We start from the raw sequence: 24,273 nt of genomic DNA, 5'->3' as shown, positions 1-24,273 counted from the left end.
CCAGGTTGTAGCCAGTTGATGTTGTGTTAATTCTTTCTATATTTAGTGGTGCATATGCCCTATCAACTACCTTTTTGTTGTAATAATTCTTTCTATTTATTGTAATCATTAGTGCTAGGTTTTATTATGGTTGAGCCCGTACTATGCATGATGGAGTTGGTGGTTTATTGTCTTGTGGATGACTACTACCATGAGTTTATAAATTGCACTTTCTTATAAGGTGAATTTGGGCATGTTTCTAGCTAGTTGATATTGTGTTAATTCTTTCGATCTTTAGTGGTGCATATGCCCTATCAATTACCTTTTTGTCATAATAATTCTTTTTGTTTGTTATAATCCTTAGTGCTCCTTAGTGCTAGGCTTCATTATGGCCGAGTCCACACTATGCATGATGGAGTTGATGGTTTATTGTCTTGTGGATAACTACTACCATGAGGTTATAAATTGCACTTTCTTATAAGGTGAATTTGGTCATGTTCTTGGATTCATCTAGGTATATATAATCTTGAGATATGCATCCCAAAATTTCTTGTAATGATCAGCTGTCTCACCTGTTTCCATCCGCAATCTTTCCCATGCAAGGTGTACATCATCGTCAAACTTCTTAGGTAAAAACTGAACATAAAACTGCTTTTTGAAGTCTTTCCATTTCTTGGGAGATGTTCCCTCAACCATGACATAGTTGTCAGGTACGATACTATACGGTTTGTATGATACGATACCGTACGGGAAAATATGGTACGATATAATTTTTTTTTCTTATCGTACGATAAAATACGGTGTTTTAAAAAAATACTTATAAACTTAGGTATTTCAAGTCCAGAAATGGAGTATTTTAGAAAGGAAGGATGCATCATAGTACAGAGGAAGCTCAAACAGCCATAGATAAGCCCAAAAAAGATCATTACCTCCCAAATTTTTTTTGGGAAAAAAAATTTTATTTTTGGAAAAAAAATTAATTTTTTTCCCTAGAAAAATCCGTACGAATCCGTGAGAGTATGTATGGTATCGTACCATACAGTATTCCGTACGAAAAGGAGTCATACGTTGTACGGAAACAACCCTGAACCATGAGTGTACCCCACCATAGATTGGCCCGTCTTCGTAAGATGTAAACTAGCCATGCGAATCTTGGATGACTCTGAATAGTTTTCGTAACCAAAAGCAATATCAAATTGGCGGATAAAAGTGAGGGCTTTATCTGTGTAACCATAAGCTCCATCATATGGTGTAAATTGTACTATCCTTCCTCCTCCTTTGAGTTCCTTAGCTTTGCGCTTACCTTTCTTTAAGGAGAAGAAGAGGAAGATGAAAGGCTTGATGAAGAAGATGGGCTCCTGGACCTTTTCTGTCACATGCGGAAGCTCTAGGAGTCTTCTTTTAGCCCTAAACACCATTTTTTTGAATAACCTGATGCAAAAGGCAAGTAAGAGAGATGGAGAGAAGAGAGAGAGATAGGTGAGTTTTAGTATATTCATATAGTAAAAAAGGGTGTACATGTCTTGGCCAGCCCTTGGCTGCCATCAAAAGGTGGTAAACACCTAGTCTAAATCTTGTCTAAGGACCCTTCTCCCTAGAGGAGTGAGTGAGTCAAACAATGAGCAACATGCTCCTTATATAGGCCTTGGATAACCTCATGGACTGGCCGACGTGCTGTCGGCTAGGTCCATGGACAATAAATCCACCTAAGTTGCAGCCGACATAAGTATGTCACCTTCATTGAGCTGGCCGACAGCTACCTGAGTCCTCCACAAGGCTTCCCTGCCCATACAAGCACCACAAGCTCTTGAATCTGGTTCTAATCTTGTTCTTATCTGTTGCCCTTTAGGAAATAGCCCTTGGGGTTGAGCATACACATGTCTTGCACATGACATCCCCCTCTGCTAAACTTGATGACGAGATTCCAACTTCTGTTCTTGGATGAATCTCATCATCCCATTGTCTATTCACAGAGTCCCAAACCTGTCATCCTTCCCTTCCTGGCAACCTTTTCATTGAAAACCCTACCCAGTCTCCAAATCCCGTCATCAAGTTTAGCAGAAGGGGATGTCATGTGCAAGACATGTGCAGGCTAACCCCATGACTTATCTTGAAGGGGCAGCAATATAAAGAATAAGATTAGAACCAGATCAGAACTTGATTCAGGAACTGCAGCAGCTAGGTGTGGTTAGGGAAGACACTGGAGGAACACATGATGTTGTCGGCCAGCACATGAAGGAATACTCTCTGTTGGCTACACCATTTATTGGTGTTTTGTCCAGGGACCTAGCCGACAACAAGTTGGCCGGCTGGATGGGCTTTTCTTGGCTATAAATAGCAATAGGTTGAGTTCTGGTTGATCATTCAGTCTTTTAGGGGCTGACTCAGTAGATTAGGACTTTTGATAGGTGTTCTCCACCTTTTCAAGGGCAGCCTATGTACACCTTTTGTACTGTATTGAATATACTGAAACTCAGCTCTCTCTCTCTCTCTCTCTCTCTCCCTCTCTCTCTCCCTCCACGAGTTGCTTTGGACCTACCTCGCCCGAGAGGAGTTACCTCGAACTGAGCCTATGCACTCCAGCACGCCCGACGCCCTCGACCCCCCCCCCCCCCCCCCCCCCCCCCCCCCGGCCACGATCAGCTCCAGATGGACATGCTTCACCGCCATCGAGCTACCTTTCCATGTGACATAGCTGAGGGAGACCTCTCGGCCATACTCGTCAGCCCCATGCTTGACATTTGGAGAGTGGTATACCATCTACTTGGAGCTGATGTTGCTCCCATGTTTTTATGTTCTTAGTATTCCATGATGAGTTTCCATGGACAGTTTTGTATCACCCTAGTAAGATAGCCATATTTATATTTTCTTTCTATTTTATTTTCCATTCCATGATGAGATATGCCATGGACATTATTGTATCACTTTGGTCTCATAGGCCCATTGGGTCTTTAGTAGACGCTTAATATATCTTTCTTTCTTTCTTTCTTTCTCTCTCTCTCTCTCGTTTCGGATCAGCATGTTCCAAGAAAGGTGTTTAGGACTGAAAGAAGACTACCATGAAGACTTTTCCCACGATGAGTGGGCTGATTTGGAATGGCTCCTCTTCCTTCTGTGAGAAGGTGGAGGATTGGGTGATCTCTTTGATGAATACTTTTGATTTTCAGCCACATCCTCCTTTGTTGGTTGCTCATCCCCTTTCTTCATTTGCTCGATCTTCTCAGACAGTTGCTCAAAAATTCTCATCAAGTCGGGATCTTGGAGAATAGTGTCCAAATTGATCATGGTTTCTTTGAACATGAGGGTTCTTGGCTCTTCTTGGGTTTGCTTTCCACTTTTGGTGGCTTGCACCTCTTCTTGGTGGTGAGTGCTTCCCATTGCTTGAAGAAAAAGCAAAGAGCACTGCGTGTAAAGATCGTTATCCCTCGTAGGAGAGAGAGAGAACCTTCGCTACGATACCACTTAAATAGGCCTTTGTAAGTACTAAGGGTTGTGGCACGGGTACTTAGCTTATCTTCAAGAAAACAACAATTTCACGTGTAAAACCATGAGAAAATCTGAAAATAAACAAAAGAGAGAGAGTAGAGAGAAAAGACAACACACTAGGGGTCGAAATAGCCTTGGGCCGACCCTCCTCTCTGAGTTATATTAGATAAAACTCCTTGGACAAGTTCTTAGAGCTAGAGAGCTCTCTTGTCTTTTTACACGTCTCAACAATGAGAGAATAGTTGAATTTATAGTTCTTGCCCAAAAGCACTTAAGAAAAGTGCTTTAAAACTCACTTATAGTCCAAAAAGCATCTTTTCAGTTAAAAAAGCTCTTCTTTTTTTAGTATTTAAAAAGCTTTTAATCTTTTGCTTTCCAAAAGCTAGTCGCATCGTTCCAAGCCTGTAAGGTGACCTTGCGTTGCTATCCTGCCATGTGTCAGTGCCACATCATCAACGCCATGCTACTCCCTCCCCCCCCGGCCCCAATTTTTTCTTTTTTGGATGGTAGCTTTGCATGTGACACTTGTCAAAATGTGTGCATCTCTATTGTACTAGTAAAAGGCTATTTAAAAGCCTTGTACTTGAATTATAAAAAAATTAAATAAAGATGTAGCCCTTAATGCTCTTTCTTGTGTTTAGAGTAGGTTAGAGCTTATTATATTCTTAATCATGTTTTAATCCTTCTCTCTCTCAGTTCTAATCCACTTCTTCCATGTCAACAAATGGTATTGGAGCTTGTCACCTTCCTGTACTCTCCAGCCTTCTTGTTGTGAACCTGCATGCCCCAATTTGGTCACTGTTCTCTTGAACCTCTTTCGTGTGCTCCCTGTCACCCGTATGTTCGCCTAGATCCCCCCTCCCCCCCCCGGGCGGCGCTATTCGTGGTGCTGACTCTAGGTGGCACTAGCGTCGGCAGGTCCACCACCGCCCGGTTAGTGGCTCCTCCCTTGATGGGCGGAGCTTGTGATAGCGCCGCTTAGCCTAGCTGTCACCACTTGGCCATCCATTTGGTCCATCTCCATTTCTGGTGCCCCTTCTATGGGACTGTCCCTCCATAGAGCAGCCAAATTTGTGTCATGTTCACATGAGGCCAGGCCAGTGTCTCATGTGAAAGGGCCAGTCATTTTGTGCCACATGTCGTGTATGACTAGGATCGTGCCATATGGACGGAGCTTGTATTGTGCCACTCGTGTATGGCCAGGACGGTGTCTTGTCCATGGGACTGTCACTCCATGGAAGGACCTGTGTTTGTACTGCGTCTTGCCTGTGGGATTGTCACTCCATAAGGGTTTTCACATTCAGTCGCGCTAGTTTTCTGCATGACTAGAATGTTTTATACAAGTTTCATGAAAGGGAGATTTTGTCCATTACATGTGCACGTTCATCCATCTTTGTATGCTGGATTTGTTTTCGTGTGACTGCCGGTTATGTCATGCCAGTGCACTGGACGGGGACGCTCTCCAGTGTACCGTGGGTGTGCGTGTCTTGTGACATGTTTTTGAATAGGTGGTAAGATTGGCATATTCATTTATTTTAAATGTTGTAATTCTAACCTTTGTATTTATAAGGTTATGTATTCACATTCATTAAAATTATTGGCCATGGGCAACAATAAATGTGGGTGTCCAAAAACCATTTGAAGCAAGTTGTGTATTGGCCCTTAAGAGCACACATCAATAAGGCTCGATGGGGGACACGTAAGGCTTGTACGTGGAGGTGAAAGACTTTGCCAACCTGACTCTCTTCCATGCAGTCGTTGTGCTCAAACGAAAACCGGCTCTCCCTCTCTCACTTGACGTACGGAAGCATCCTGACTGTACCCTTTTCTCTCTCTTCGAAGGACAGCAACCCGCAGCCGACTGTACCTTGCTTTCTCTCTTCGAAGGATAGCAGCCGACTGTACCTGATTTATCTCTCTTTTAAGGACAGCAGCCGATCGTACCCTTTTTATCTCTCTTCGGAGGAGCTGCAGCAAGGACCCGAATTGCATTCTTTCTCTCTCTTCCAGCCGACTGAAGCAAGGCTGCACCCTATAATTTTACGTGGGAAGACAATAGTTTACACGCTAGAAAATAGATTCTTCCCACTCTTGTCCAACAAGATTTTTGTACAAATTAAATATCTTTACTTATTTTTGCAGAATTTCTTTTACAAATGTTTCTTTTCTCTCGCTCTCTCTCACTCTGAGAGTCTATGAGAACCAATTGTCCGTGTGTTGCCCTGACCGTGCTCTCTAGTTTTTGAGAGCCAGTGAAGGTCAGAGGGCCCTGGGAATTCGGGAGCAAAGCTTCATTTGGGAGTACTAGGATTTCATCCCTCTACGGTGAATCACCCTGCCAAGAGTTAGTATGGGCGTGCCTGTTGGTGCACGGTCTCGGAAGACCAGTGTATTGTGCGGGTGCCTAACCCAGTGAAGGTGGGAGATTGCCTGTGACACGGTCTTCGTCAGCAAATTGTCTCTTCACTGGCAACATCTATGGTATTGGATTCATTTGTATACACTCCATGAATGGAGTAGTCTGGCTTGTAAGCCCTTGAAACTTGTACTCATTAAATACTCCAAGAAATACATACTGCATTGAGGGGGGGGGGGTCGGCCCTTTCCGGCCCCAGTGGTGGTGTCAAATTGAGCATTGTCATTTTTAGATTTGTAGATGCTTATGTTGTTCATTAGTTATCAAGGTTAAGTGATCTAAATTTGTGCATTTGTCTTCCGACTGTGGTTGGTGAGGAGCAGTTTCACTAGCTGGCTGAGGAGGGGGGGGGGGGGGGGGGGGGGGGCATTGTCTCCTATGGCTTACTTGGTGACCCCCGATTTTTAGGCTGCTTAGAAGGTTCCTTGGTGATTTTTTTTCTCGGCGGTCTCTTCCGTAGGAACTGGGGGTTCCTTTCGGTAGTCATAAATTGAAACTCCTTAGTTTATGGCTTATTTACATCTAAAGGATCCACTTATATAAGTGGGGGGTGGTTGAAGAGTGGCTATTGTGTATTGTGGTCAATACCTAGGCCATGATTGAGAACTACTCTTGGTAGTCCATAACATGATGTAGATAGCTTGTTGAAGGCGTTAGCAGGCATGCATGCCTTGTTGGTATGAGACACCAAGGTTGACTGGATCTGTGAGGACTGGAGCCTTAGCCCATAGGCTGGGGAAGGGGGGGGGGGGTGGAGGATGGCACTGAGCCACTCTCTCCTATGGCTTACCTGCGACCCCGATTTTCAGGTTGCTTGGAAGGTTTCTTGGTGATTTTTTTTTTCGGCGGTACCTTCCACACGGAGTGGGGGGTTCCTTTCGGCGGTCATATATTGAAACTTCATAGTTATGGCTATTTACATCCACTTATATAAGTGGGGGGTTGGTTGAAGAGTGGCTATTGTGTATTGTGGTCAATACCTAGGGAGTCCATAATGTGATGTGGATAGCTTGCTGAAGGCGTTAGCAAGCATGCCCTAGTGGTAAGAGATGCCAAGTTTGATTGGATCTCTGAGGACTGGAGCCTTAGCCCCTAGGCTTGAGGGTGGCCTACTGATGTAAGCCTACAATTGGGTGGTGATCTTTTGCTTGTGACACCTAGTTGGATTAATCATGGATTTAGCCAGTGGTTAGGAGATCTTGGGTGGGGTTGGACTAGGCAGACGACTCACAATAACCCACTCTATGGGCTCATCCCACTTATATAGCCACTTTTGAGTTATAAATAGCTATAACTTGTGGTATTATTACTTATTATCTTATGCGAGATCGTCTTTATCGGCAATGTGTTTGTCCTTAATTGTGCAATAATTCAGCATTCCAAAGACCAGCAAGTGCAGGCTTGGGGCATAGACTTGGCTTTTGCTGGCTAGAGGTGTGGTCTGTGTCTCTCCCTGCACAATCTATGTAACAACAATGCAAGTTGTCCAAGGGAATACTAATGGTCTAGAAAAGTTTTGACTCGAGGTGGGACATTGTAACTGCTCGTCCTTTTAAGCTCAAATAGAACTTGTGGGATTATTACTTATTATCTTATGTGAGGTCATCTTTCATCAGCAATGTATGTCCTTAATTTGTGCGATAATTTGGCATTGAAAGACCAGCAAATGCAGGCTTGGGGCATAGACTTGGCTTTTCTTGGCTAGAAGTGCGGTCTGTGTCTCTCCCTCCAGTCTATGTAACAACAATGTGAGCTGTCCAAGGGAATATCAATGGACTAGAAAAGTTTTGACTCGAGGTGGGACATTGTAACTGCTCCTCCTTTTGAGCTCAAGTAGAACTTGTGGGATTATTACTTATTATCTTATGTGAGGTTATCTTTTATTGACAATGTGTTTGTCCTTGATTTGTGCAATAATTCAACATTCAAAGACCAGCAAATGCAAGCTTGGGCCATAGACTTGGCTTTTCCCAGCTAGAGGTGTGGTCTGTGTCTCTCCCTGCACAGTCTATGTAACGACAATGCGAGCTGTCTAAGGGAATACCAATGGTCTAGCTTGAGGTGGGACATTGTAACTGGTCCTCCTTTTGAGCTCAAGTAGAACAAAAAACACATCGAAGGGGAAGACCTTCGAGTGAAACATTCAAAAATTTAACCCAAAAAAGATGTAGGTGCTCTACAAGTTTTTTTTAAAAATGTCTACTTGTTTAATCTTGATGCCTTTGAGATGGGGCTTCAAGTACAGGAAAGTTGTTACCTTTCTATGTTGAAAGAGATGATGTCTGTTGTCTCCCTGCTGCTGTCCCATGGGTTTAGAGAGCTTTTGCTACATTACAGTGAAAAAAAGGGTAATGATAAGCAAGGCTGGATCCTGGAACTAATGTTTCAGCACTTTGAAGGTTTTAGGGAGCTCTCATTTCTGGAACGTGCCTGTACAGCCTGGCTGCTTGATTGTGATTGTTACCCCTTCTTGACATTTCTTTTTCGTCTGTTTTTTAATGAAACCTTTCATCTTAATAGATGGAACTTTAAGTCTTTAGTACCACTGGTAAATATCTGATCAACATCTTATGACCTTGATCTAGTGGAGTATAGGCAGTGTGAATAAGAGAAGCAGGCACACAACTGATGCATTCGAAAGAGAAAGCCATCAAACAGAAAGGTGGCAAGTGCATGCTTATGGAGACGATCTCATTTCTCAAGCTGAGGCTGTTGTTCTTGGTACTGCTACATCAGAACCAGAGTATAAATCAATCCCAGACTTGGATTATTTGCAGGTATTTTTACTGCTTAGTTTTCATAACACCTTCATGCTTCGATCTTTTCCGTCTTTTTTCAACGATCACTAGCTTTTTAAGTACATGTGTTTGCATCTTTCTTTTGGGTTGCATCTGTTTGTGGGTGTTTATACATTATAGCTTACATGTGTTTGCATCTTTCTTTTGGGTTGCATCTGTTTGTGGGTGTTTATACATTATAGCTTTGCAAAGTGAATGGTTCTGAATGTTCTTTTTCTGCCTTCTACAGCTGATAGTAACCTGTTTAGATTATGATAGAAGTGTCCTAATGGTCCCCAAATCAGCCCCAAAACAGGCTGTCCCAACTTGACCAAAAAGACCATAAACCTGATTGTCCATGCTTGTAGAGTTGGGTGTATAAATGGTCTTTAATTGGAATTTTCTGGGTTTGTTACTTTCTTTTTCCACCTCATGTTCAAATGCTGGTCTGTCAAACTAAGAATATATGGCGTCTTATTGATGGGATCACCCACCTGATAATGTTGCTAGTTGCTTCTTTGATTTAGTATGATCTTGACCATGATTATTGCTGTCAGCAGAGAAAAGCTCGTTAAATGCTTGTGTGGCACACATTCAGTGTAGCACATTCAAACACTGCCATTCACACCTAATCCTAATATTACGTCAGTGTCTAGCTGTTGCTGCATTTCATTTACTGCAGCTTTGCAATTGCCAACTCCCTTAAAAGGTCTGACTAGCATCACTCAAATTGCTTAAAAACACATGCCCAGGGGTTGGTTGCATTATGACTGATTGGTTATTTCATTTCCACGAACAGGAGCTTCTTGCAATACAACAACAGGGCCCAACAGCCATTGGTTTTTTTGGAACTAGAAATATGGGGTTTACTCACCAACAGCTGATTGAAGTCCTCAGTTATGCGATGGTTATCACGGTGTGTAAGTAGTATCATAGATTCTATGAGCCTTGCCTGGCTTGAACATCTTTTTTAGGTGCATAATAGCAAACTTATGTGCTCCTCACCTATACCAAAGTAACTCTTTGTTTATGCATGTAGAAAAATCATGTGTTCACTTCTGGAGCTTCAGGCACAAATGCTGCAGTTATCCGTGGAGCATTAAGAGCTGAAAGGCCAGATCTGTTGACTGTGATATTGCCACAGAGTTTGAAGAAGCAACCTCCTGAAAGCCAGGAATTGCTATCAAAAGTATGAAAATGCTGTAAACTCGTCACTCTCAAGCATTGTCTTTTGTCATTCCAAGAATCATCACTGTTTTAAATTTGGGTTTGTGGTGTGCTTCTGCTAGGTCCAAAATGTTGTAGAGATGCCACATAATGACCATCTTCCTCTCATTGAAGCCAGCAGGCAAGCTTTTTGACTCTCAATGCTTTGTTATAAGAGGGGGCCTTGTAAATTTTAGCTCACCTGTTTTGAAGTCCAAAAATTACTAGTTTTTATGGATATTGCTTGACCACTGGGCTTTCCTCCAAGAACACCACCTTTCAGCAGGACCTGTAGATGCAGGAAAGTCCTTCCTGGACTGAATCACACCTTCTGGTCTCCTGCTTTTGGTTCAGAGGGGAATAAGGGGACTGTGCATCTTAGTCAATGAGCTTGAGATGTGGATTCTAGCTCCGTTGCACAAATATATAAGACAACCAACTGCCTGGCTGTACATGCTCGTGTGATATGGCTCTCTTGCATCATGCACGCTCATCTTGAGCCTTGGTTCAACTGGTGTAGAGATGGGCTTACAATCGTGGAACCCAAACTTATGCAGGAGCTTTTGTATGTACGTGGATTGAAGCATAACAATGCCTTCATCGGTTTGCATAAACTTTATGCTGAGTTAATAGTGCAATAGACCCCGGTCTGCCTTGTAATTCAGCTTTGAAAGCTGAAATTGCATCCTCATCAGTCCCAGTCAGCAACATTTCATCCACATAAAGAATGAGCACAAGTAAAATCCCGTGATGCTCTTTTCATAGAGTGTGCTTGGGAGCTTGTTTGAGACAATAAAGTGCTTTCCTGAGCTTACACGCTTCAGCTTTGTGGTCAAGCATCACAAAACCAATGGGTTGACTCACATAAACTTCTTCTTGCAAGTCCCCATTGAGAAAAGCTTTCTTGATGTCCAACTGATGCACTTTCCATCCATGATGGGCAGCCATTGCAACAACACATCTAATAGTGGACAACCTAGAAGTTGGTGCAAATGTCTCATCATAATCTACGCCTTTCTATTGCGCATAGCCTTTGACAACTAGTCTTGCTTTGTACCTGTCAATGGTACCATCGGGTTTTCTCTCGACCTTGTACACCCACTTTGTACCAATTGGCTTCTTACCTGGTGGCAAGTCCACAAGATCCCATGTGCAATTTTTTTTGGATTGCATCAATCTCTTGTTGCATGGCTTCTTGCCAGTGTTCACATCTTCCTTGGCTTCCTCAAATGAAGCTGGCTCATTTGTGTCACATAGACTACTCATGCAGGCCACATCTGCAATTTCTCTTGCATTTCTAGAACCAGCCCGTGTCCTGCTATGCAAAGGAGTGGAGAGCTTGCTCTCTTGTAAGTTACAGACTAGCCAATGAGGCACTGTTCTAGCCTAGCCTCCTCCAATTCTGTCCGCTTTTCTTGTGCTACCTCCTCAGTGTCATTGTTTGCAATTAGCTGATTGTGGGGCTTAATCTTAGCACCCTTATGCTGTTCATTAGGCATTTCATGTGGCTGGTCGGCTCTTCCTTCTATGCCCCAATGGTACTAGCCCCTCAAACATATTTTGTGGGCCATTCTGAAAGGACCTGCCAAACTCTGCAAGTGGCTGAGCTGAATTTTCAGAGCAAATACAACATCTCTACTTTCAAAAATCCTTTGATTGCATTGATTGTAGAGACGGTATCCCTTGCTACCACTGTTGTAGCCCACAAATATGCATTTGATTGCCTTGTCATCCAATTTGCGTCTAATCTGTGGAGGCACATGAGCATATGCAAGGCAACCGAAAGTCATAAGCATAGTTTCTCTAATATGATGTACAACTATGTCATGCGGTACGGTACGGTACCGTATGGTCAAAAAAACAATTTTTTTCCTCTAGTTTTTGACCATTGTTAGTTTTGATTGTTTTTGGTTGTTTTTTTTTTTGGAAAAAACTATCCGTTTATGGCTGTTTTTGACTGTACATGGCTTGTTTGGCCTTTGGTGGGTGCCTTGGACTCTTTGGCCTCCCTTTATAAACCTCTCAAGTATAAAAGCTCTCAAGCGTCTATGGCGTTTGAGAAGTAAACATCTTTGTGTTAATCATCCTTTAAGTCCTATTCATACCTCTCAAGTGATTTATGTCATTTTATAATATTTTTGATGGTTCGTTAATGTATGTTGGTCAAACTTTTAGAACTTCTTTTATTCGTTTCTAGGAGCACTTCAGAGAAGCCCCTGACTTGATCAATGTTAAGCAACTGCTCCCGAAGATCTTGGATCTTTGTAAGATGATAAGCCATGCTATCCCCTTTGTTCATTTGTGTGACGCGTTCCGTCAGTTTTCGGCCGTTTTGGCTAAAAACGGCCGAAACGACCGTTTACCGTGACGCGTCGCAGGATTTCTATCCGGAGGGACATGGTGCCCGAGGGGTATGCTAGACCGCCCCGAATATAATGCATCTATATGGGGAGGAAGTGCTTGGAGGGGCCGTTTCGGCCGTTTTTAGCCAAAACGGCCGAAAACTGACGGAACGCGTCACAATTTGCAAGTTTTCAAGCTCTTTCTTCAAATAGGCAATTGTGGCCTCATTTTTGGCTTGGTACATAGTCTCCAATACATCCCATGCATGCTGTGAGGTTTTACATGAACGGATGTGAGGAATAATGGGTCTCTTTACTGACAAAGAGATCAAGGCTCTAGCTTGAGCATCACGTGCATCCCATTCGCGTTGTTCCTGAGTGGCAACTACAAGTGCTGAGTATTCCTGCCAAGAGTTGCAGGTGCAATGTCTGCAAGTCTAGGCCTGCCACCATTGAGAAATCCCTAAAGGCTTTTGTCCACCAGCAAGCTCTTGACCATAAAACTCCACAAAGAGTAGTTGGTGCCATCCAACTTATCCTCCTGTGAGAGTACTCCAAATACATCTGTTGTGTTTTGTGCCATTGATACAAATGCAGAAACTACAAAGAGGCTCAAAAGTAATCTGTATGCAACCAAAAATGCACTGCTGTGCACTATCAAGCCCAAAATGCACAAATTGCTAGTAAGCTGCAATCACCGTGCTGTAGCTGCTTGTTCATGTTGCAAACTGAAGGAAAGAATGAAAATAACCTCAAATTTCACTTACAGATGCCATTAGTCGGCTTCGAGTAGCATAGTGTGTAATTGACCAATGTCGGAAGACAATGGAAGCCCCAAATTTTTGTTGTAAAAATCCAAGCTATGTGTATTGAAAGGCACCTTCAGCAGGTACATATTTTGATTCAGCTGTACAGCAGGCTGGTGCAATAGTCAGGTACACTCTGCCAGCAAGTACAACTGTGCAAGATGATGACGTGACACTATACGGACTGTACAGACAGGACAGTTTCAGTTCAGAGTTGTACGAACAGAACCAGGGCAACAAGGCGACACACGTGTGGAGGCAAAAACCAGTTAGGGTTTTGTCGTACAACTACACGAGCAGGGCGAACAGTACGGACAGAGAGCAGATTAGGGTTTCTGGCGATGGACAGAGGCGGGCTGAGCTGCTATGTACCCTGAATGGACTGATTTGACCTGAATCTGTACAGAAACCCTAAATCAGGCTGAAACCCTAAAACGGGCTTTGATACCAATTGTTGGCAAAGAGGAAGAATAGGGCTAGGATTAGGACAGCAGTGGGAGCTCACACACACACACACACACACAAGGAGCAAGTCAACTAGCAGGAGAGTGGGAGAAGTACTTGCATGTACATTGATAATAAGTGAAATGAAGTACAAGTAGAACTTATAACGAAAGCCCTAGTTTAAGTGTCCTTTCACACTAGGTGTCTAGGGGGGAAAAACCGTTGGGATAAAAGTGCCCTTGGAGTTATCTCCTCTTGTTCACATGTGACACTACATATCTACATACCTTGCTAAGTCCATCTACTTCTGAATGGGAGAATTAGGGTTAGTGTTTCATGTGGGAGACATACACAGAGAAGGGAGAGAGAGAGAGAGAGAGAGAGAGAGATATGTGGGGATAAGTCAACTCATCAAGTGTGAGTGTGTGACTCCCCTATCACACATGTATATTGCACTAGTACACATAGTGCACTTAGTACATTAAAAGTACTAAGTGTACTATGTACTATAACTTATGGGCTTGTACACACTACAAGGGTGGGCATAATGCCTTTACCCCAACAACCTCCCACTTCAAGGCAAAGTGCCCTTAAATGAAGGAAAAGAAAAATCAGCATGTACATGATAATATACAAGGCCATATCAAGGCTGAAACTGGCCTCATCCATGCCCATCAAGTGTCTGCAATGAGCAAACCGCTCCGGAGGCAAACTCTTTGTCAACAGATCAGCCGGATTGTCATCCGTATGAATCTTAACAAGCTGAATTTGCTTGTTCTTTATCACCTCTCTGATGAAGTGATACCTCACATCCACATGCTTCGTCTTTGCATGAAAGACAGGGTTCTTTGCCAACTGGATGGCACTCTGACTGTCACAATGCAACAATGGAATATCCCCTGCATAACCCAAATCAACCACTAACCGAGATAGCCATAATGCCTCCTTGCAAGCCTCTGTGGCTGCAATATACTCGGCCTCTGTAGTAGATAAGGCAGTGCACTTCTGCATCCTGGATATCCATGACACAGCACCTCCTGTGAATGTAAACACATAACCGGTAGTAGACTTCCGGTTATCTGGATGACCAGCATAATCCGAATCCGTGTAACCATGCACTAATGCATCCTGTTTGCCAAAGCAAATGCACATATCCTGTGTGCCCTTCAGGTATCTCATGACACCTTTCATTGCTTCCCAATGCTTCTTGCCAGGGTTGGCCATGTATCTAGAAACCACTCCCACTGCAAATGCAATGTCCGGCCTAGTAGCAACCATGGCATACATGAGACTGCCACAAGCTGAAGCATACAGAATCTTGGCCATATCAGCCCTGCCACTATTTGACTGTGGGCTGTCCATAGCACTGAGTTTCACATATGGAGGCAGAGGAGTACTAGTCTTCTTCCCCCCGTTCATATTGAACCTCTGCAAAACTTTGCCAATGTATTCCTTCTGAGACAAATACAACACATCCTGATTTCTGTCCCGAAGTATCCGCATACCCAAAATGTGATTTGCATCACCCAAATCCTTCGTATCAAAGGTCTGATGCAGCCTCTTCTTCAAGGCATCCATCTCTGTACGAGATTTCCCGGCAATCAACATATCATCAACATACAAGATGAGGATCAATAGACTGCCATCCAAAGCTTTCTTGGTGTATAAGCAGTGATCTATGTCACTTCTCTTGAAATCCTGTGATTTCATGAATGTATCAAATTTATGATACCATTCCCTTGGTGCCTGTTTGAGCCCATAAAGACTCTTTTGCAGCTTGCATACAAGCTTCTCCTTTCCACTCACTGCATAACCCTCTGGCTGTTGCATATATACCTCCTCATGGAGATCACCGTGAAGAAAAGCAGTCTTCACATCCATCTGGAATCAAGTCCAGATCATCATGTGCAACCAAAGCTAACACAGCTCTAAGTGTGGTCATTTTGACCACTGGAGAGAAGATCTCATCAAAGTCCACACCATATTCTTGCTTGAAGCCCTTAGCCACTAACCTGGCTTTGTATCTTGGCTTTGCATCAGGTGCAACTTTGAGCCTGTAAACCCACTTGCATGGCAAAACCTTCTTGCCTGTAGGCAAATGCACCAACTTCCATGTTCCATTTTTTTGTAGAGAATCCATCTCTGACTTCATGGCACGCTCCCAAAGAGCCTTGTCTGTCCTCTGTAAAGCCTCCTTATAACATGAGGGCTCCCCACAGTCAGTGAGCATCAAGTAGTCAACCCCTGGAACAAACCTGTCAAGGGCTCTGGAGGGTCTAGTGGACCTCCGTACCCAATGACCATCATTTGCAGGTTGCTGTCCAGCCTGCATATCACCTATTGGTGGCTCCTGTTCCATGCCATAAGGCTGAAAAATCATGCCCGGTATCTCCTCTAACTGTGGGATATCCATAGGGATATCTTCTGCCATGTCTGGCTGTCCATTTGGACCATTTTCAGCACTATTTAAGGGCTGGTTTTGCTGCTGTAATGGCTGATTTACAGCCCTTGGTTGTTGTCCATGATGTCCATCATCATCAAAGATGACTCTGCCAGGCTCCTGTTGCCTTGCAGGCTCCTTATACATGCATGTTTCATAAAAAATGACATCATTGCTGCGTATAATCTTTCTATTCACGGAACCCAAAGTCTATAGCCCATTTCACCTCTGTCACCATATCCTAGGAATATGCATTTGTGAGACTTAGGATCAAGTTTGGTGCGTATTTCCCTGCGTATGTGCACGTACGCAACGCAACCAAACACTCTCAAGTGCTTGTAGGACGGAGGCTTCCCTGTCCATACTTCCTCTGGCACTTTCCCACCAAGCCTCGTGTTAGGTGACCTGTTTATAAGATGAACGGCTGTCATAACAGCTTCAGCCCAAAAACCATGAGGTAACGCAGCATGTGACAACATAGAACGGATCTTCTCCTGAATGGTCCTGTTCATCCTCTCTGCTGTCCCGTTTTGTGGAGGATCATAAGAAGTAGAGAGCTCCCTCTTGATGCCTTTAGCATCACAAAAGTCTTGAAACTGTTTGGACATATACTCTCCACTATCGTCGGAACGCAAAGCCTTCAGTGTTTTGCCAGTTTGATTCTCAACAAGAGCAACAAACTTCTCAAACAATGAGAATGTATCACTCTTCAAACGAAGAGGATAAACCCACACCTTGCGTGTGGCATCATCAATAAAAGACACAAAATATTTTGCCCCTCCCAAAGAAAGCTGAGGCATCTCACATACATCTGTATGCACAAGCTCTAACTGAGCATCTTTGTGTCCAAGAGCTTTCTTGTGGGGGCACTGGAGTTACCTGCCATATATACAATGCTCACAAAACTGAAAACTTGAAAACTTTAGAGAAGGCAAGCAACCCAAACGAGACAATTGCTCCATTCCTTTGACACTCATGTGTCCCAACCGGCTATGCCACAGAGAGATTTCCGGCAGCTCGGTTGCATTTACATTAGCATGGTGACAAACACCTGCATGCATAAAGTAAAGAGTGTCCACCTTAGAGCCTCTGGCAACAACCAGTGAGTCCTTACTAATTTTCCACTTTCCACGACCAAATGTGGTAACATAATCAGCATTATCAAGCTGTCCAGTAGAAAGCAGGTTCTTCTTGATCTCAGGCACATGCCTGACATCATGGAGCATAAGCTGTGAGCAATCTGAAAACACAAGCCTCACATCACCTCTGCCAAGAATCTTGCATGCATGGTTGTCACCCAAATAAACTACTCCTTCATTGCCAGCAGTATACCTGACAAACAAGTCTCTGCAACCTGTGACATGAAAGGAGGCACCTGAATCAATGATCCATGAGTGCATACCATGACCATCTCCTGCAAGAAGTGAATGGGCATCAAGTGAAGACGTGAATAGGACCTCATCCTCACTGTCACCTGCATGTGACACCTTAACTTCTTCAATCTTGACTCCACTTTTGTCCTTTGGCTTTACATCTTTGGCTTCATCCTTTTTTTTTTTCGGAAAAACGATCCTTCTATTAGTTAATGAGAAAACGCCATACGGCTACAAAGCTCACCTCGCAAGGAGGGATAAAAAACACATAGTGAACACCTGAGCTCCACCCCCGTGGCTGGCCGCTCTATGGGGGGGGGGGCTACCTAGTAGTACATGTGGGAGGTGAGAAAAGCCAAACTGGAGGCCTATAGTGCCAAGTGACATCCTCGCCCCTCGCGATGAGGAAAGGGCCAGGCTGCCAAGTGCAGAGGAAAGCCTTGCGGCGACCTCTCATGCGATCCGAGTCGCCCTGAAGTTTCCCCCAGTGTCCTCTCAAGGTGTGAATGATGTCCACCCAGAGGGCCTGTATGACCTCCGCCGGTGGAGTCACTTGGCAGTCAATGGCCTCCCTGCATCGGGCTCTCCATATTTGCCAAGCCGTCATGCTGCTGATCATCTCCCATCTGTGCCCGACCCCCTCCTGAGGGACTGCCGAAGAGAAGTCTGGCGTCGGAACCACCGCCATCGCCCTGTCAGAGACATGGATGGTCGCGCTGCCAGGGACGTCCTCATATCCAAGGGCCGGGCCGCTGTCCGTGGCCCAAGCCACCGCACCCCACGTCAACAGCATCTCACTTGGCGAGCCTGCAAAAACCATCCTGAGAGCGCGCTGCCAGACCTGATGTGCCTGTGGGCAATCCCATAAGCAGTGCCGCTGCGACTCCTGTGCCTGGCCGCACCGAGGGCAGGACGCTGGGTGTCTGCCAAAAGCTAGCCAGGCCCCCACAGCCAGTCCTCTATGCGCTGTGAGCCAGAGAAAAAGTGTCACCTTCCGGGGCCGGAAGCTGGCCCAAAGGCGCTGCCAGAAGTCCCTAAGAAAGGCAGGGGAGAGCCCCTGTCGCCGCCAATGCTCGGCCGCCGCCGGGGTGCTCGCTATCCTGTGCCTCTGAATCCGCCGCCCCAGCCTCGCTGTGTACTGAAAAAAGGGGATGCCTGGGCTGGTAGGGGCCGAGTAGGGATCTCGCCAAAACCACTCACCTGGATCCCACTGAAGGCGAATAAGAGGCGTGCTGTCCCAAGCCCATAATCTCCAAGAAGAGTCCTCCTCTATCGAGGCCGGTGAGGGGTCTACATGCCACTGTCTCTGATGAAAGCCGACCACCCGCACCCTCTGAAAAGTACAACCCTGGAGCTCATCCAAATCTAGTCGTGTCCTTTGAAGCTGGCCACCCTCTCCCACCTCGAAAGTGAGTGGGGCGACTCTCTCCGCTGTGCCGTAGACTGCTAGAAGGATCTCATGCCGAGTAAAGACGCCCATCCACTGTGGAGGTGGAGGGTCGTGTACTGAGCCTCTGCACCTGGCCAATGCACGCCCGAGAGAAGGCCCAGCAAGAAGTGATGTACCACATGGTAGCAAGTAGAACTTGGTTGGCCACAACTACTCGGCCAGCCAGAGATAAACGAGCGGTACTCCAATACAGAAGCTTCTTCCGAATGCTCAGAAGAAGGGGGGCTATCTGCTGCTCCAGAGATATGTCAATGCCCACATAGCATCCCAAATAACGCACTGTAGTGCCGGGGGGCAGCCACTGAAAACCATCAATTGGCCTCCAAGTCGGGGGGGGGCATAGAACTGACCCACAACCCACACGACTTGTGCCAGTTGATCAAAGCGCCCGAAGCTCTGCAAAACCTGTCCATGGCTGAGGCGAAGCGGCGGAGGTTCTCCTCTCCTCCCTGAAGATAGATAGCAGTGTCATCCGCAAACTCCGAGTCTAGGAGCTCCTCCGAGGTGCGGATGGGAAGTTGGAGGCCCCGCAAACCTGTATCCTGTGCCGTCAAAAAAGTGCTCATGGCCTCCGCCACAAAAAGAAAAAGAAAGGGCGCCAAGGGGCACCCCTGCCGCACCGAGCGCGAGAGCTGGAACCTCTCTCCGCGCACGCCCTGTATCAGCACCTGGCTATGAGCCGATGTGTAGAGTGCAGAGACCCCACGGATCCACTGAGGGGGGAAGCCCATCCTCTCCATAGTGCCTTCCAAGAAGGCCCAGTCCACTCGATCATATGCCTTCTCGAAGTCGAGAAGGAGCACTGCCAGATCCTCTTGCCGAAATCTAGCCAAAGCCGTAGCCTCCCAGAAAGAGAAGATGTTATCCAGAATGCTCCTATCCTGGATGAAGCTTGTCTGCGTGGAGTGGATGATGTCCGGAAGGTGAGGCTGAAGCCGCCTGCTGATCGCCTTAGCTAGGACCTTGTAGGCCGTGCCTAGCAAGGTGATCGGTCTCCACTGTCTAATCTCCAGTCTGTCTCCTCCCTCTTTGGGGATCAAGTGAATCAACCCCTCTGCCATGCTGTCCGGCATGACTCCCGACTCCATAATCTCCTGGAATGCCAATCTGAAACCCCTATGTAAGAGACCCCAGTACCTCTGGAAGAAAGCCACTGAGAGACCGTCCTCTCCTGGGCATTTGCCCCGAGGTAGTGCCTGAAGAGCCTCCTCCAGTTCCGTATCCGAGAAGGGGGAGAGAAGGGAGTGCTGCAAATGGGCCGCGGCACAACCGGTCTCGTGAAGCTCCAGACTGCCTCCCGAGCCTCTCTCACCCTGTCATCTGCTGGCTCAGTAGAGAGAAGATCCCTGTAAAAATCTGTGGCTATCGCCCGAACCGTGGGGGGATCCACCACAACCTGGCCATCAGCCTGCCGAAGACGCCTGAGACCCTCTCGTCTGAAGCGAGGCCCTGTCGCCTCAAAGAAATCTCGAGTCACTCTGTCTCCAGCCTGTGTCCAAAAAGAAGCCCGAGCATGGAATCGGAACTCCACCCTCCTCTCCTCGATGGATCTGATCTCAGTGCGAGCTGACTCCATCTGCTCTGAGATCCAAGGGCTCGTAGGATCCCTCTCCTGGAGTCTCCGACTGATCTCCTGCAAGCCCCTGGCAAGATCGCTGGCTGCCGATCCTCTCCTGAACTGCAGCTCCTGCCAGACCTGCTCAACTCTGGTCGCAATCTAGGGCTCCTCTATGAGACAATCTGGAATCCGGACGCTCTGGCCCCGCTCTCCTCTCGTGGGGTCCTCGATCTGGAGAAGCACCGGAAAGTGGTCTGAAAACGAGGAGCCTGCAAGTATGCCCACAGTGCCACCTCTATCACAAGCCCACTCATCAATGTAAAACCTGTCGATGCGGGAAAGGTTAACTCCTGTGGCTCGTCTATCCGAGCGCGAGAAAGATAAACTCCCCTGCAACCTGCCAAACTCCGAGAGCGTCCACGGATCCTGGCCTCTCACCTGCAGCACTAGTTCCTCCCAGGCAGCGAGCTCCGGCCCATGAATGGTCTCCTGGCTGCCCCCCCATCCTGTCCTCTGCATCCTCCAGCATGTTGCAATCCCCCCCTAGGCACCAGTGGTTTGCCAAGGGGAGGGACTGCCTAATGGTGCTCCAGAACTCGGCTCTCCCGGTCGCCCCATTAGGGGCGTAGAAGTTGAGGAAGCCAATGCGGTCTTCCCCAACCCGAAGGATGATCCACTGTGCTCGACCTTGGACCAGAGTGCCAGAGGCCACAACATCGGATAGAAGCTGCTCGCTGACTGAGATGCATACTCCACCCTTGTTCCCCTGGGAGCCATATGCCGGTGACCAAAAAGTGTGACTCTTGCCTGGCAAGATCTTCCCGCAGGTGCGGGTACGCCCGGCAGAGAGGTGGTGCTCCTGGATGAAAAGGATATCTATGGGTCCTCCAACGAGAGCCCTCTGGATCTCCTGGCGAAGTCTGCCCCGACCAATGTAGCAGCGATGTCCACCGAGACCCTGGATGTTCCATGAGAGGATCCTCATGGATGAGCTATGGCAAGTGAAGCAGCCGCCACTGGCTCACCCCTCTCAGCCGGCCCGGATGATCTGCCCTCCACTCTGTGAGTCTTGGGCGCCGGCTTGGAGGGAGAATAGTCACTGTCTGTCCGGGTGCGGAGTCTCTCCAAAAAGAGGGTGACCTGTCTCTGTGTCCAGCCCCACTCCGCCTTCGCCCTGTCCAGGGCATAGGCGTGAGACCAATCCTCAGCATATATGTATCTAAAGGTAGGCTGCACCCTCGGGGCGGCATGGAGGAGAATTAGTAGCACTGCCTCAACTGAGGTGTGGACCGGATCCACCCGCCAATCTCCTATACCAAACAAGCTCATGCGGGCTGAGTGTAATCGGGTCTGCAATAGGTCCGTGAGCCCCAAGTCACTGAAGTGGTGAGAAAACTCCAATATCTGATCACGCAAAACTTCCTCTACAGAGTTGCAATCCCATGCTGTGTCTGGGGCAACACTGAGAGGAAAGAAGAAGGCCACCATGCTGCTCACCACCGAAGGAGAACGAGAGGGATGGCACACCACGCAAACTCGCAAGGGCGCGACCAGTGTCTCGAACGGGCCAGCATCCAGCTGGAGGCACCTGAAAAAACCGTAATCCACTGGTAGCCCCATCACTCGCGGGGGCCCCCCCAGGGGAGGTTGGAGAGAACTCTGTGGCAGGCGAAGCTAGGATCGCCATCTCCACCGGTCCGGAGTGGTGGTGGAACAACCGCTGGACTGAACTCTGGCCTACCCAGCTGCGCGGCCCCGGGGCAGTGGGTGGTCTGGCGAAGTATCCTGGAGAGGCCGAGGGAGGGATGGGGGCTAGGGGGGAGAGCGAGGAGAGGATGGAGAGGCATCTGCCAGAGGACAGGTGTCAGGAGGGGCCGCCGAGGGAGGCGGGAGGGGGGGGGGGCTGGGGGGGGAGAGGGGGGGGTGGAAGGGGTGCTCTCCGGGTGAGGGGAAGAGGAGTCGGGGGTCGCAGAGTGCGGCCCGGGATCCTCAGGAATCTGCTCCAAGGAGGGGGCGGGCCCCCCCGCGGGGGGAGGCGGGAGCGGGGTCTCCACGTGGGAGGCTCCACCAGCGGCCTCAACGGGCACTGAGTCTGAATCCTCGTCCATCGGGGTGGGACCTGCTGACCGCCTATCCCTGACTGGAGCATAAGTGCGGGTAGGTGCCTGTCCGCCAGCCGGAGTCGCCTGTCCGCCAGCCTGTGCTGCCTGCTGGCGTCTGCGACGGTCCCTGCGGGCCGGGCGTTTTTGCCGGCGAACCTCCTGCCATCCGCCAGCCTCCTGGGTCTGCGCGGCATCCTCCGCCGGGGCCTGCTCGTCAGATGATGGCGCCTGCTGTGGCGAGCCAGGGATGTCCGGTCTCTGAGGTGGATGGCCACCCCTCGGGTCTCCTGCAGGGGGTCCAGAGGCGGCATAGCGTGAAGGATGAACCCCCTTGCGGGGACAGGCGCGTGCGAGATGGCCCATCTCCCGACCCTTTCTTTGATAGGCTTGTGCTGCTTCTTCTGGAGCAACACATTATAGCACTGGGTTTGCCAAATATCATAGTTATGTGAGCCTTCAAGCTTCTTGATGTGAAGCAATGAAGAGCTCTCACCTGTGGTTGCCATAGCAATATGCAACCTGTCAATGTCTGACTCCCTGCAAAATGTGCAAACACTGCACCAAAAGCACACAAAGTGCTCACAGTTGTTCTCCCAAGTTTTATCTCCCACTGCGGAAGCACAAATGCAACTCTACTCCCACTGTATGTGATAAAATCACCAAAATCTGGTTGCTGCAGATTTAGGACAGCACCTTAAATGTGCTCTGTTGCCCTTCCAAAGTACTGTACAGCAGTACTAAGTGCTCACCAATGATGTACCAAACCTGTACCGGCAAGTACAGCAGCTGAAATTGAGATTTTTGCTCACTCAAATCAATGTGCAGCCATGCCAAAACTTGTACAAAGCTGTACCAAATATGTACGAGCAGGTACAGTAGCAATAAATGCTCTCCTGGCTGTCCCAATGAGTGAAAATCAGACTTTTACAGTCCCGAACACTGCATACAGCAGTCCCGAACAGAAATTGGGCAAAAGCCCCTTGACTGCAAGCTGATTTCTGAGGATTCAAGGCATAAAAGTCTTGCCTGCTGCTTTGCCAAGCTCAACAAGCATAAAATCTTGAAAAGCCCCTTGATTTAAGATCAATTGCTGATCATAGATGGGACATTGACGCACATGAAGGCATCCAGAGTCTTCACAGTGCTTCCCCCGGCCACACATCCAATACATAAAAGCCCCTTGATTTACAGGCACATTGAGTGCTTGACAGGCATCAACACATTGCCCAAAGCATCAAATGCGAGTGCCTGCATGCAAATCAATCCAATCGGCACAAAAGCCCCTTGATTTGCACTGCAATTTGCTGCAATTTTGCCCGAATGTGCGATTTCTCACATCATACAGCATGTATGAATGCTTAATTGCATAATTACATCAAAAGCTCCAAATTTTGACATCCAATTTCCTGCAAATTGATCCTGATTGTGACCAATGTCACCCAATTTTGCCAATTTTGCTCAAAAAATTGAGCAATTTGGCACCTGTACCTGCTCAATTGATGATTGTACCTCTTAATTGCAAATCCCAAAAGAAATTGAAGCAAATACCTCGTAATTTTTGATTGCAGGAAAAGGGGAGGCGTCGAATTTGCTCTGATGAGGTGCTGCTGCAGAAATCTGATGCTGCTGTATTGATGCTGCTGCTGCTGGATTCGATTCTGCCCACAGGAGGCTTCGCTCACTCCATGGGCCTAGAGGCCGCTGTCCAGGTTGGTTCCGTCCACGACTCAGCTATCGAGGGGCGCTCAGCAGCGCGTGAACACGTAAGTGCCGTCGAAGCGCAGGCTTGCAGAGAATGCGTATGTTGTCTTTCTCCACCTCGCCTACTCACGCGGACCACCACCACGCCTACGAGCGAGCCTCTATAGCCGTAGGTGTGTTCGCCTGAGTATAG

The 24,273-nt window shown here is 47.2% G+C and overlaps 1 protein-coding gene across 1 annotated transcript in view; it reads left to right on the top strand.

The window, feature by feature from the left end:
• The window catches only part of LOC147608649 (uncharacterized), a 57,824-nt gene that overhangs the window by 30,450 nt on the left and 3,101 nt on the right, over positions 1-24,273 (top strand). Inside the window, exons 3-6 of the mRNA XM_086788320.1 lie at positions 8,467-8,658; positions 9,458-9,574; positions 9,698-9,847; positions 9,948-10,006. Of these exons, the coding sequence (XP_086644446.1) occupies positions 8,467-8,658; positions 9,458-9,574; positions 9,698-9,847; positions 9,948-10,006 (518 nt within the window). The remainder of the gene's footprint in view (positions 1-8,466; positions 8,659-9,457; positions 9,575-9,697; positions 9,848-9,947; positions 10,007-24,273) is intronic.

The sequence above is a fragment of the Cibotium barometz genome, chromosome 52 (genome assembly GCF_041138505.1).
Source record: "Cibotium barometz isolate CiBa-2024 chromosome 52, ASM4113850v1, whole genome shotgun sequence".
Classification (NCBI taxonomy): Eukaryota; Viridiplantae; Streptophyta; class Polypodiopsida; order Cyatheales; family Cibotiaceae; genus Cibotium; species Cibotium barometz.
The sequence above is the reverse complement of the archived record's forward strand: the minus strand, read 5'-3'. Positions and strand labels throughout refer to the sequence as shown.